Below are 15,149 nucleotides of genomic sequence, written 5' to 3' on the forward strand. Positions count from 1 at the left end.
AAAACTTGTATCTCCTGCCTGGTGAGCTTACCAATACTTGAAGACTCTTCTGATGAAATAGGAAGTGTTATTAATGAATGGATTCTTTTAATCTGTCTAATGAAATGTGTCAACATTTGGAAGACCTACATAACTCAATGAAACAATATTTTCCAAATGACCAATATACAGTGTTGCAAAAGCAGGAGAAGGCATATGTATTATTCATGTACGTCCTCTACATGTAAAAGATCTGTTCAAAGGGCAAGACAGACCAATTTATTTTAATGTAACAAAGTATGGAAAGGTCACTGATAGGATTTCAGATTCCACACTGCACTAACTGTAAGAAACTACCACTCACTGATGAAAATGTTCTAAAATTACATTATGGTTTTCATTGCACACCTCGCAGTAAATTTACTAAAAAAATTAATTGAATTGTACACTTAAAAGGGATGAACCTTATGGCATGTAAATCATACCTCAATAAAGCGTTAAAAATAAAAACTACCACTTGTCAAATTTTGGTGTGGTTTCAAAACATATCCACGGGCTTCCCTGGTGGCACAGTGGTTAAGAATCCATCTAACAATGCAGGGGACACAGGTTCGAGCCCTGGTACGGGAAGATCCCACATGCCACGGAGCAACTAAGCCTGTGCGCCTAGTTGAGCCTGCACTGAGCCTGCACTCTAGAACCCGCGAGCCACAACTACTGAAGCCCACGTGCCTAGAGCCCATGCTCTGCAACAAGAGAAGCCACCGCAACAGAAGCCCGCGCACTGCAACGAAGAGCAGCCCCTGCTCGCCAAAACTAGAGAAAGCCCGCGTGCAGCAACAAAGACCCAATGCAGCCAAAAATAAATTTAAAAAAAAAATATATATATATATATATGTATCCACAATTATCTGAAAAGGCTTTTAAAATACTCCTGCCAGGGCTTTCCTGGTGGCGCAGTGGTTAAGAATCCGACTGCCAATGCAGGGGACACAGGTTCAAGCCCTGGCCCGGGAAGATCCCACATGCCACGGAGCAACTAAGCCCGTGCGTCACAACTACTGAGCCTGCGTTCTGGAGCCCGTGAGCCACAACAACTGAAGCCCACGGGCCTAGAGCCTGTGCTCCACAACAAGAGAAGCCACAGCAATGAGAAGCCCGCGCACCACAACGAAGAGTAGCCCCCACTCGCCGCCACTAGAGAAAAGCCCGCGCGCAGCAACGAAGACCCTATTCAGCCAAAAATAAATAAATAAATAAATAAATAAAATAAAATACTCCTGCCTTTTCCAACCACTTATTTATATGAAGCCTGAGTTTCTTCATATACTTCAACCCAAACAACAAACTGCAACAGACCACTGAAAGCAGAAGCAGATATGACAGTTAGCTGTCATCTATTAAGCCAGACATTAGACTTGCAAAACTATTTTTCATTAAAAATGTTATTTATGTTAACATTTAATGTGTTCATTATTTTTAAATATATCAGTAAATATTTTTTGAATTTCTATTTTAGTCTCCAATATGGCAAATATTGATAAACACCTACATAAACAAAAGCTACTTGAGGTTCCTTAATAATTTTTACAAGTGTACCGAATCCTGAGGCCAGTTTGAGAACTGATGCTAAAGGCGACCACATCTGAGTGCCTGAGGGCTCCTCCAAAATCAGAACAGTTCCAAGGGTGGTTTCAAAGCAAAACAGGTCCTGCATATCACATGCTCTGGAAGTATATGAGCCACCAGCCACAGCTAGGGATGGTACAGTATGCACATCAAGGCTGAATTGTTTCTCACCTTCTCAATCTACAAGGTCCACAGATGAAATTAAGCTGGACAGGTGTCATTGCAACCAAGTATTCTCCACCAATTGTCAAAATGCAACAGAACTTACCATGAGCTTATTAGGTAGGAAAGACTGCAGAACAAACAGAAAGGGAGGTAGTTTCAGTAAGCATTACTGCTGATAATATGGAAAAATAAAAGGAACACATTTATGTTAAAGACTAGCTTTCCAACTCCAGAAGGAAAAATAAATGTTTTTGGAGATGCACATGGCAGCACAGAAAGTGAGAAGAAACAGTTCATAAAAGATTTCTAGGGCCTCCCTGGTGGCGCAGTGGTTGAGAGTACACCTGCCGATGCAGGGGATACGGGTTCGTGCCCCGGTCTGGGAGGATCCCATATGCCGCGGAGCGGCTGGGCCCGTGAGCCATGGCCGCTGGGCCTGCACGTCCGGAGCCTGTGCTCCGCAACGGGAGAGGCCACAACGGGTGAGAGGCCCGCATACCGCAAAAAGAAAAAAAAAAGAAAAAAAAAAAAAGATTTCTAATCTTGTCCTTAGGGAAGAACAGAACATTTTCAATATGAAGTTAATCATTTTCTTGCTGAAAGCACATTTCCACAGTACTTCTCTTTTTGACAAATTTACTCCAAATTCATCATGCAGAGGTACCTGATTTCAATGAACTTGTTAACTAAAACAAAATAAAGGACGTCTATTAGCAAAGGTTCGTTCATGACAGGATATAAACATTCACCTTTCTAAATGAAGAGTGACTTTCAGTAATCGAGAGAGTCACTCAAGTTATCTACCATCAAAGAGAAATACCACAAGAAAGACAGAAGACCAAGACACAGACACAGCGGGTGAGAAACCATACATAAAACATGTGCCGTTTAATGGCTTCTCTCTTCCTCTCCACTCCTAACTCCCACAAGCAGGGACATTCAGCTTGTGGGACTGAACTAACTAGATCAGTAAAATTTCCAACATTAACAAGCAAACATATAACAACATCCCTGTGCCTGTACCTGAGGTCACAGTCACTAGCCTCTTATTTGCAAATACTTACGAAAAACTTCTCCTCAAATAATGAAAACCAAATTCACCATTTCTTACTGTTAATCTAGTTCTACCTTCTAATCTCTAACCATTTATCATCAATGGCAAAAACATTTCCTCAGTCTCAATACCACAGTTCATCGTAGTCTTCTCTCTTGCCATCACAGTCTATATCCAAATATCTCTTTGAAAATACTTCGTGGATGTGCACCTCCTTCCCCATTCCTATTACCCAAATAAATCCAGGCCTCCTGCAAGGAACTCATTCGCTTTCCCTGCCTGCCTTCCTTCAATCTGCTCTGCAGACGAACAATAAAAGCTGCTCCTAAACAATTTTTTTGGTTATGTCATTCATTCCCTTGTTCGAGAACACCCTAGGGCAACTAACTTCCTGTTAGTTAGAATTCTTCAAATTCTTCTTTGAATAAGTCAGATTAGAAAGAAAAAAGTTACACACTTTTAAAGGATGAATTAAATTATACCTCAATAAAGTTGTCATAAAGGGAGAGAGGGAGGAAGCTAGGCCGGGAGCAGCAAAAGAGGGTGGGAGGAGGGGGAACTCTTTAAATGGCTGCCGGAGAAGTCACTGCAGGCACCCTGCAGAGCTGAAAGACCAGGAGCACCCACACAGCTGTCAGAGGCATCTGGCCTCCCAGGAACCAATTCCAGTGACGGTCAAGCACTGGACTGTGAAACTGACTCTTGCATCAAACGGATATAGCTTTGTTAGAAAATACATTCCTCCATGGAGCCAGAACGTAAAACCTTCATATCTGTACTCATTTTTCCAGTACTGGCTTTCCAAAAAAAATACCAAAGAAGAAAGAAAGGGAAAAAACTTCCTTCTTCATGGCGGCCCGTCGAAACACAGAGTATAACTAAAATGCCACACGTCTCTCCTTCAGAGTTCCCACAACCACTTGTTATAAAGCATGGTTTCCAGGCCCCTCCAATACCCTTCCAGGCAAGCAAATAGAGCACTGGTAACATGATAGCAAGTTCCAGGGGCAGCATGATTTTAAAAAGTAAAATGGAACTATGACCTCCCTTGATCAATATTAGTGTAACTAAAAAAAAAAGTTCAATTTCTGGTTTCTTTTGCACGAAAGAATAAAAAATGGGTTTCCCAACTCATATCTAAGCTGCTATCTTCATAGATTCTGTAAATTAGCAAACCCATAAAACCAATTCTATAACTGAGATGAAATCACACACTAGACCACACTGCAAAATGTAACAGAGGGGAAAGAGAGACTGCAATCCTCTGGCAACTTCTCCTATTTCCTCACAAATAAGCCCTGTCAGGTATTTGTACAACAGTTTTTATTAGATTCACTGGATCATTTTCCATAATACTCCACTACATCCCAGGTAAGCAAATTTACCAGCTCTACAAGAAGCCAATTTCCCACACGCATTTATATACCTTCGCACATGAAAAATCCAATGGATGGGTAGCTTATATTTCTATAAGCCACACATGAACAAATTTTGCTTCTCAGAATGACTGTTAACTCCCCAAAAGGAGCATACCTATCTCAGATTTGACTTAATTTTCTCAGGACATTTTCTCAGGACATTCTCCACAGTGCCTCTAACACATGCCATTTCTGGAACGCCAGAAAAGATCAAATCTATCTGGAAAAGAGACCAGAATACCGATTTATCTACAATACTCTGAATAATCATTCATAATTCATCTCTGTGTTAAAACGGGATTATCAAAAAGAAAAGTTAAACAAATAGTCCAAGACAGAGATCCCAGATTTTGAAATCAGACGCTAAATGACAGTGAAACAATTAGCAACCTCATGAAAAAGTTTATTTAAATTCAAATAATAATGGCTTTCACCATGTGACAAATCAGGGTACAGCCTAAAATTATTAAAATGTTAATAGTCACGAGTGTCCAAACAGTGAGAACAAATGACAAAACAAAGATTTACAGAGAGCAAGTCTCTTTTTTAATTTCTGAACTTCAAATTCTCTTGATCCCTAAATAAATAAAATCAAAATCAAAAAATCAGAATCCTGAATAAAATCAAACTCCAAGAGCAAAAAAATACAAAAAGCAAAACATTAAACTCACTTGCCATACTATAATATTTTTAAAATGTATTCTGATCACACAAAATTCCAATGAAAGTGGTTTAAAATAATTATTTTAAAAATAAGCTTCCAACTAAACATACAGGAATATTACAAGGCATAATAACCAAAAAGAAGTATGACAGTATCTTTATTAGATGCTGGTTAGAATAAAATTAAAAAATATAAATCATCCAAGCCTTAGCTTTGCAATTAACCAAGCTCACAGCTGGACTTTTATTCTTCATCAAGTAAACACACCAAAAGCCTTCCTCGGGCTTCCCTGGTGGCGCAGTGGTTGAGAGTCCGCCTGCCGATGCAGGGGACACGGGTTCGTGCCCCGGTCTGGGAAGATCCCACATGCCGCGGAGCGGCTGGGCCCGTAAGCCATGGCCGTTGAGCCTGAGCCTCCGGAGCCTGTGCTCCTCAACGGGAGAGGCCACAACAGTGAGAGGCCCACATACCGCAAAAAAAAAAAAAAAAAAAAAAAAGCCTTCCTCATTCTCAATTTAAAACAAGAAAAAGAAAAGGCTTTTCCTGTTAAAACATATATTGTTCCACTTCTCCAACCACCAGTACTTGAAAGTTCAGTAACAAAAGGAGTACAAAACATAAAAACAGCTGGATATTTATTTTTGAAACAGTCTTCTAAAAGGACTTCCTAATAATGAACCATACACATTAGGCAATTCTAAGCAAATGTGTTTTTTCATTTGATAGGATTCTAGACCAAGATCTCTGTGGTCCAATCAGATCAAACATTTAGAATGTATCTAAATCTCCAATCTCAAACTGAAATGGGGAAATTTGTTTAATTACTATAAATCCTATTAAACCAATCTTCTTTGTAAAGTGGAAAATGTCCAACCTCTGAGGGCTATGGAGGGTGTAATGAATGCAGAGTTTAATTAGGGCCCACTGCCGGCTCACTATAATCTATTAATTAGCATTCTCAGTTCTCTGTATCTCATTGCAGTGTCTCACTTTACTTTAAAATTGCACCCTTCATTTTTTGGACCAAAGTTATACAATTTTAGGATTGTGTGGTAATTATAGTGGGTGCAGGAAGAATACACTCCTGCCAGCACTGGTGTATAATTAGGGCAGGGGGCGGAATCTCGATAAGGCATTGTTCACCCTCCTTCAGCACATATGGTTTTTTTGGCATCAGAGCCCTGTGGACTGTTTCACTTCCACTGGACTAAAGTGCTGAGTTCCCACCATGGTCTTTTCAGAAGATTCAAATATTTGCCTTTGAATGTAGCTTGATAATTAGAAAGGTTACTGTCACTGCTTTTTATCCACACAGCTTTTAAAGTATAGGCATAATTAGCTGCCTGAATTATGTGAAAATAAAGAAGTAAGCCAATAATTTTTTTTCCTCGTTAAAATGGACTGGAAATTTCCAGGTCGCTGGAAAATTAAAACCGTCTTGGTGATAGGCATATTTTCAGCACCATAAAAAAGGTACACTGAAGGCTAGCTAATTCAATGATAAATTCAATAACCTCAATTTAACAATCAACTTCTACCAAAACCTAATTTATATTTTATATATACCAATCACAGCAAGTTGCCTTTCTTCCACCTTAAATCCTCAAATTTGAAGAATTAAAGAATTTTTTTAAAAAAGGATCCTGAAGTTAAACTTTCCTAAATGTCAAGAGAAAGAACTGCTACTCATTGTTGGTACTTAATAAATATGTACGACATCAATGTTAACTTTTTTAAATTAATTTCCGTTCTGTACTGTCAACATATTGATTTGCCTTGTGATAGGTATTTTCTTTAAGATTGACTTTTTTAACATTTACTATGGTAAATCTTAACGCTATACCCCACACTTAAGTTACATAGCCTGAATAATTTTGATAATGGATCTTAGAGCATGTGGCAAAATTACATTCTCATAAGAAGTGAAAAAAGATAATATATGCTGAAAGAAAAGAGAAAGAGAAGCTAGGGAAAAGAAACAAGCAAGAATGGTGAGCAAGCAGACATGGCAGCCGGAAAAAAATTAAAGCACAGGACCAATCTGGAAAAGGCGAAGAAATGGAGAGCACAAAATACTAAGAAAAACAGGAAGAAGGAAAATAAATGAACCAAGAAGGGAAAAACCTAAGAAAGAAAAGAGAAAGAACGGCTCATTTCATTTATGTACATGAATTGTTTCATACATACAGAATACAGAAAGGCAAACATATATATATAACTAACCTGGTTTTCCTCCTGCACAACTCTATACTGTTCCTTCCAAATACTGATTTTGGAAGCTTCATCTTTTCTCAGGGCTCGTTCTTTCTTCAGCTCTGGGCTCCAGAAGGTCTTGATGCTATTCATTGAAGAACTTAATTTGCTCTCCTTTACTTCCACATCCTTTCGCAAGAGATCATTTTCCCTTAATACTTCCTTCAGCTGTGTCTGCAGATCCATGATTGTGTTATCTCTTGCTTGACGAAGAGAGTGAGGAACGGTGGATGCCATGCTCACAGGAGGGAGGTGATGCTCTCCAAATGCTATGGTGTCACTAGCAACCCCACTGCTAGCTATATTGGGGCTACTGCCCATAGCAGTCATCCTCACACCATAAGGCAGACGTCCTCCAGAACGGCCAAGTGTCATGGTGCTTTTAGGTGTTTCTGAACCCACATTTTCATGGTCACTTAGGTACATAGGGCCAGAAGTGGCATAGGCAGCATTTAAGGACTGGATATTCTCCATTGAAAGGGTTTTCCCACTGCCACCTCCGACACTGCTTCCAGAACTCCCTCCTGTACTATTGGTTCGACGATGACCCAGGCGAGGGGAACGTGGAAGCCGAGGTGATCGCCCAGGGCTCTGGTTGCTTTGTTCCACCTTCCCAACTGAGCGAGCACTTCCATACATGGTTGCAAGATGAATTCAGGTGCCAGGAAAGGTGTAAAGCAGAAAACAAAATACGGAACTCTGTGAGGTTTCTCTATGGCTATAAGTCTGCTGAAGGCTAATCAGAAATACCAGGTCCTCAGCTGCCCAATCTTGAAGAAATAGCTTACACCATATCTGTAATGAAAAGATCACACATTAACTCCTCCAATAAGAAATATTTCCCCTCTCAGACACTTTTCGTTGCCCCCCTTGAGCAAGACCTCCCCTTCGATCATCTATTTACTCCTGCCCCTGTCTACAGCGTAACTTATTTCTCAGTAAACATCACTGTAAAAACACTCAACATGTCTCAAAACTGAATACTAAGACCATACCAAGCAAAGGGAAAAGAAAAAGAGATAAGAGTGTAAAGATTGGCAAGAAAAAGATAAAACTCAGTGTTTGAATATATGATTTTTCTAACTGGAAAATCCAAGATCATCAGCTGACAAGTACTAGAACCAATAAGAGAACTCAACAAACTGCTTAGGCACAGATCAATATATACATATCAGTACTTTTCTGTACACTAGTAATAACTAGAAAATGCAATTTTAAAAAAATCCCATTCACAAGAGCAACAAAACCGTAAAGACACTTTGCTATATAAATATAACAAAATGTGCAAGAATGTTTGGAAAAACTACAAAACACTCCTGAACAAAAGGAAAGTTACCCATGTTCACTGATGAGAAGACAAACATTGTAAAGGTGTCCGTTCTTCCCCAACTACTCCACATGCCAATGAAAATCTCTACAGGATTCCTCACATAACCCAACAAGCTGACTCCAAAATTCAAACGGAGGAGTAAAGGTACAACAATAACCAAAATAATCTGAAATAGAAGAACAAAGGAAGATACCCCCTAAATAGCAAGACACATTACAGGTCCATGATCCTTTATTTGCAATGCAAAAATGTTTTAAAACTCTGAAAAAAAATTTTTTTTCTTTTTAACTCATTTAGTGGCAAAACCTGGCATGATTTGATATGAGGTCACTTGTTTATACGTATCTCACCTAGTGCGATTATTCATACACGTCACTGGGAAAACAATGTGTATGATTACAGGATACTGCATAATGCCCACTGGGCATTATGGGGAAAAAACCTGGACTCCAAAACCACATCTGACCCCTAGGATTTCTCATAAGGACTCGGAGCCTTTTAAAGCTATAGTGATTAAAACTGTACAGAAATGGCCAAGAATAGGCTCTAAATTATATATGTGAATTTAGTATATGCTAAAAGTAACATTTCAAAACAGTGAGGAAAGGACAAATCATTCAATAAATGGAGTTTGAACAACTGGTGCTCTTGGAAAAAAATAAGTTACATCCCTACTTCACACAGTACACAGAAATAAATTCTATGTACATTAAAGATACAAATTTTAAAACTATTAAAAGTACTAGAAGAGGGACTTCCCTGGTGGCACAGTGGTTAAGAATCGGCTTGTCAACGCAGGGGACACAGGTTCGATTCCTGGTCCAGGAAGATCCCACATGCTGCGGAGCAACTAAGCTCGTGTGCCACAACTACTGAGCCTGCGGTCTAGAGCCCTCAAGCCACAACTACTGAGCCCGTGTGCCTAGAGCCCGCGCCCCGCAACAAGAGAAGCCACCGCAGTGAGAAGCCCGCGCGCAGCAACGAAGACCCAACGCAGACAAAAATAAGTAAATAAATAAATAAGTTTTTTTAATAAGTACTAGAAGAAAACTTAGGTGAATATCCTTGTGAACTTGAGTTACGGTAGGGCTTCTTAAATAAGAAACAAAAGGCAAAGAAACAAAGAAAAATGACTAATATTCAATCGTGTCAAAATGACAAAATACACCAAAAATTAAAAGAAAAACCAAACCCTTGGTGAAAAAATATCTAACATATGTATAAAGATTTGTATACAAAATATATAAAGAATTCCTACATGAGAAATGCCAAATTTGAAACAGCAGTGGTTAGATGGGAAGGGAATTTGCCTTCTAAGCTTGGGGGGAAATGTTTGTGGAGGCTTTAGCTTCACTTGTAAAGCTTTAGACTCACAATACTCAAATGCTTGAATTTTTTAATAGAAAAATATGTTCATATTCTACAAGTATAGTAATTAAGACAAATTTTAAAAACATATCATAGCTATCTACTTTCTACACTCCTCTCAAACATAAATCAATACAGATTTAAACTAGATCTCTGTGATTTCCTAATATCATTCTACCAAAGAATTGGCTTAGGTCAAGAAACAGATTTCAACATAGTAAATAATATTTTAATATGCAATTGAGAGTGAAATCCAAGTAAATCACATGGTCAAAAGATTTTAAAGGGTCTATATATTTGAACCAAACTCATACAAGTTAAAGATCTTCAGAAATATGAATATACTGGCAGTCTCGTCTCTAGTGATCCAGTAAAGATAGACCTAAGGTAACAACAAGCAGGACAGGAAAAACAGAGTCTGAGCCTTCCATCTCAGAAATAGCAATAGTCCACCAAGTTCAGATATTGCAATATTCTGCTAGTAATGTTAGGAAATTCCTTCCCAAGACTAACCTACCTCAGAAAGTAAACATTCCTTTTCATGATTAATCTGGACTGTAAGGTAGGTGACACACTACTGTTCACATCAATTCTATTTCAAGACCAAAGAGGGATGCAAAGTTTTTTTTTTTTAAGTAATCTGAACACTGCTTAAAATAAGAGAGCTATTCATTACCCAGAATCCCTTGAATGATAACAGAAGCTAACATACAGTGTTTACCATATGTCAGGCACTGTGCTAAGAATTTTATAAGATTTAATATTTATAAGCCCCCTACAACACAGGCATTGTCGTTAGCTCCACTTTACAGATGAAGAAAGTGAGGCCTATAGGTGTTAAGTGACTTAGCTATTAAGTGGTAGGTGCCCTAATTCCAGAGCCCTGGAAACCCTTAACTACTATGCTTATCCACCATCATCTGCTGATGTTAACACCTCAACTGTCCATAGGATATTAAAGGCCTCCAGTTTTAAGGCAGGGTGTCCTGCTAATCTAGGACTCTAAACCTAAACTTTAAGGCACACCTTAGGTTTTCCATGTTGTAATGCTTAAATAATCACATTTATCTTTCTATTAAGGAGAAAGTCTTTTTTAAAAGATGGTGGGCAAAAAGAACAAAATAAGGAAAACTAACAAAATAAAGAATAATAATTCAGAGTCTCAGGAATCATGCCATCAGAACTTTAAAGTGCCACAGGCAAGAAAAAAATTCCCAACTGTACTTTTGTGCAAAACTCTATTTTCCTGTAGTCAAGTAACTAAGTCACACTATTAAATAGGCTAAGATCCAGCAACAAAAATCCACATCGAGTTTTCAACATTAGTGGGTGCACTCTAATGTTCAAGCCACTTTCAGACCCAAAATGGCATTTGCATGTGGAGTCTTTTGTTGCTATCAGAACTATATTCATTTCTACAACAAAAGAAGAGAATTCACCAGCTCTGTCTAAAGCCCTCATTCTGGCTTTCTAATATGAGCTTCAGGGAAGACTGGGTTTAAAAATGTTTAATTTCTTTTAAAAATCTGCCAGATCCATCACCACAAGATAATAATTCTTGCACTTTAAACAGCTAACAAAAAAGAATTCTGACCAAAAAAAGTTAAGCCATATGATTCCATTTATATAAACTTCTAGAAGGATTCCATTAGGACAGAAAGTGCATCAGTATGTGCCTGGGGCTGGGGCTGAGGGAGGCATGCATCATGGAGGGGTAGGAGGAAACTTTTGGAGTGATGGAAATGTCCACTATCTTGACTGGGGTGAGGCTTCCCAGGCGTATACAGGTCAAAACTCATCAAACTACAGACTTAAAATATGTTATGTTTATTGTACATAAATTATACCACAAAAGTTTGAAAAAAATAATTTCACATTCCAAACTCCCCTGCCCTTGATTAATCCAAAAGAAACACCTTCACCAATTACCTACCCGAAGTCCTGACTGCTGCTGGAAAAAATCATGCAGCTGTTCAGTTTGAGCTCATAGTGTTGGCCCCAGAGTCCTGCAAGTCCCTTAGTTTGCTTCCTATCCAATACTTTGTTAGCTCCCTATCTAGTACCTGTAGTGGTTACTTCAAACCTTCTCCTTCTACTTATCAGACAGAACACAGGAGTCTCCTGAGTCAGAGACAAAGAACTTTATTACTCACAGCACAGCCAGCAGTATAAGCATCCTGTTACCCCCAAGTCCCACAAGGTGACACAAGGGGGCCTAGACAGATGCTACACATGCAGTAGATTTACAGAGGAACGCTGAGTTTAGGGAATCCACCACTTTTACGGTAAGCAGTAAGTAAGCCTGGTTTCCCCCAATGGGAGACGTTACCTCATCCCTCAAGGTGGCTCACTGCAAACACAATCCTGAGAAACGACCCAGGTTAAGAGCAGTCAGGCCCTCGCATTCAGGACATGCAGGAAAGAAGAGACCCATGGAGGACTCACTCTCCTGACAAGTATTTGTGGTAGTTTTAAGGTACCTGAATAAATTCTTTGATACTCCTCCCTTCAAGAGGGGAAGCAAAATTCCTCTCCCTTTGAATGCGTACTAGACTTAAAGGATTTGCTTCTGATGATGTATCACTTCCAAGACTAACTCATAAAGACACTGGGACTTCTGTCTTGGTCACTCTCTTGGATCACTCGCTATGGGGGAGTTAGCTACCATGCTGTAAGGGTACTCGAGCTACCCTACAGAGAGCACCACGTAATGAGGAACTGAGGCCTCCTGCCAACAGCCACATGAGACGGCTTGGAAAGGGATCCTGCCCCCCCAGCCAAGCCTTCAGAACTGCAGACTCAACTGATATCTTGACTGCAATCTCATGAAATACTTTAAGCCAGATCACCCAGCTATGCTCTTCAGAAAAACTGTGAGATAATGTCTATTTGTTTAATCCAGTAAGTTTTGAGGTAACTTTTTATACAAGAGGTAACTAACACAGTACTATTTCCTAAAACTTCTGTTTCAAGTGTGCATATGAATACACATGTGCGTACTGGATCACAATTTAAAATGTGTTTCTTTTTATAGGTTCTAAACAATTCTCAACACCTTGCCAGAATGATCTTCTAATACAACAATATCCAAGTAAGTCAGAATCCCTGTTACCCCAAGTCCCACAAAGTGACACAGAGGGGTCCGAACAGAACCCTTCAGGAGGTCCGAGAGCAAAACTATTTTCATAATATTATGACATTATTTGCTTTTTTACTGTACATTCTCACAAATATATAGCAGTGTTTTCCAAAGGCTACATGACATGTGGGATTATCCCAATGACAGCTAATGGAATGTGTACTTGTGTACTCTTACGTTCTAAAAATTTCTCAGTTTTACTTTCTAATATGGTAAATAGTATAGCCTACATAAACAAAAGCTATTTAGACTCTTCATAATTTATGAGTGTACAGGGATGCTGGACCAAAAAAAAGTTTAAGACCCACTGCTCTAAAATTTAAATATGACATAATCGTACACATCTACATACTTCCTTTGATGGCATCCCAAAATAAGAATCCAAATTCCTTGGCACTGCATATAAAAATTTTCTTGATTTGGGCCCTGCCTACCTCTCTAGACAGGTTACTTCTTAACCACTCTCCTTTTCCATGTGCCAACCAAGGTCAAGTACCTGCAATTTCCCGAAACACCATGCTCTCTCTTGCTTCCATGACCTTCCTCTTCCCCATCAACTGGCTAACTACTTACTACTCATTCTTCCAAACTAAGTATAATAGTCACAATCCTACACAAACCATTAAACCCCTCAGTCTAATTTAGGTGCCCTTCTTATGGAATCAGGGGCTTTTAAAATAATATACTTACTATGTTTTAATTAACTACTTCCTTAAAGGCAAAGGAATGCCATATCTCCAAAACCTAGTGCAGTGCCTAATACAAATCAAGTATGCAAAAGTGTTTGCTGACTCCACAAGTTAACCTAAATACTAGTTAAATTCATTAAGATAGTTCTTAAACATTCAGAAGGTGGTAGTCATCTTGAAGTTAGTTTATAGGACCTGAAACTAAATGCAATTAAGACAAATATAATGAAAGCCTTTTGAACATTTCCTTCATGTTAATAAACTTTATTTTAAAATTTTAACCAAATTCCATAAACTGACAACCTCCTCTATATTTATTGCTATGTAGTTTTGTCCTCTAGTAACACGCCCTGAAAATCATAAAGAAACTTACTGAATAGTCAAGATTTCAATTTTTAAAAAATAAATTGTTGGGGGAGCTTCCCTGGTAGCACAGTGGTTGGGGGTCCGCCTGCCAATGCGGGGGACGCGGGTTCATGCCCCGGTCCCGGAGGATCCCACATGCTGCAGAGCGGCTGGGCCCGTGAGCCATGGCCCCTGAGCCTGCGCGTCCGGAGCCTGTGCTCCACCGTGGGAGAGGCTACAACAGTGAGAGGCCCGCGTACTGTAAGTAAGTAAGTAAATAAGTAAGTAAATAAAAGTAAGTAAGTAAGTGAGTGAGTGAGTAAGTAAGTAAGTAAAGTAAGTAAGTTAATTAATTAATTAATTAATTAATTAATTGTTGGGACTTCCCTGGTGGTCCAGTGGTAAAGAATCCGCCTTCTAATGCAGGGCACACGAGTTTGATCCCTGGTCGGCAAACTAAGATCCCACATGCCGCAGGGCAACTAATCCCACCCGCCACAACTACTGAGCTTACCTGCCTCAACTAGAGAGCCCACCTGCCGCAAACTACAGAGCCCACGCGCTCTAGAGCTCACGTGCTGCAACTAGAGAGAGAAAACCCACACACCACAACTAGAGAGAAGGCTGCGCACAGCAATGAAGAGCCCCCGAGCTGCAATGAAAGATCCCGCATGCCTCAACAAAGATCCCGCGTGCCACAACTAAGACCAGAAGCAGCCATAAAAATAAAATAAATAAATAATAAATATTTTAAAAAGTAAATTGTTCTCCTTGCATGAATAAGAATAGGGAATTCTGTACCTAAATCTTAATTCCAAGAAAACAGCATAAACTCAACAAGAACAGACTAATACCCCTCATCTTCTAAGAAAATTTTTAAATTCATACACACACACACAAACACACACAGCAATCATGCCTATGTGTACGTATCTGTTCTCAATACTGAAAAATCTCTGTCAAGTTAATATCATAGCCAGACTTATCAACTACCTAAAATGAGTTGTTTTATCCTATATTTTGAGTTTTAAAAAATACCTAAAAAACCAGCACAACATTTAAATCTCTGCAAATCTGCCCAGATTTAGGTTTTTAAAAAAGTTCCTAAAATCTAAT

The 15,149-nt window shown here is 39.1% G+C and overlaps 1 protein-coding gene across 5 annotated transcripts in view; it reads right to left on the minus strand.

Annotated features, from left to right (window-relative positions):
• The window catches only part of ERC1 (ELKS/RAB6-interacting/CAST family member 1), a 390,173-nt gene that overhangs the window by 345,482 nt on the left and 29,542 nt on the right, over nucleotides 1-15,149 (minus strand). For all 5 annotated transcript variants that reach the window (XM_060111744.1, XM_060111746.1, XM_060111742.1 and 2 more), the window contains exon 2: nucleotides 7,133-7,957. In XM_060111744.1, coding sequence (XP_059967727.1) covers nucleotides 7,133-7,801 — 669 coding nt within the window. In that variant the 5' untranslated portion in view covers nucleotides 7,802-7,957. The remainder of the gene's footprint in view (nucleotides 1-7,132; nucleotides 7,958-15,149) is intronic.

Source organism: Mesoplodon densirostris, chromosome 11 (assembly GCF_025265405.1).
Source record: "Mesoplodon densirostris isolate mMesDen1 chromosome 11, mMesDen1 primary haplotype, whole genome shotgun sequence".
NCBI lineage: Eukaryota > Metazoa > Chordata > Mammalia > Artiodactyla > Ziphiidae > Mesoplodon > Mesoplodon densirostris.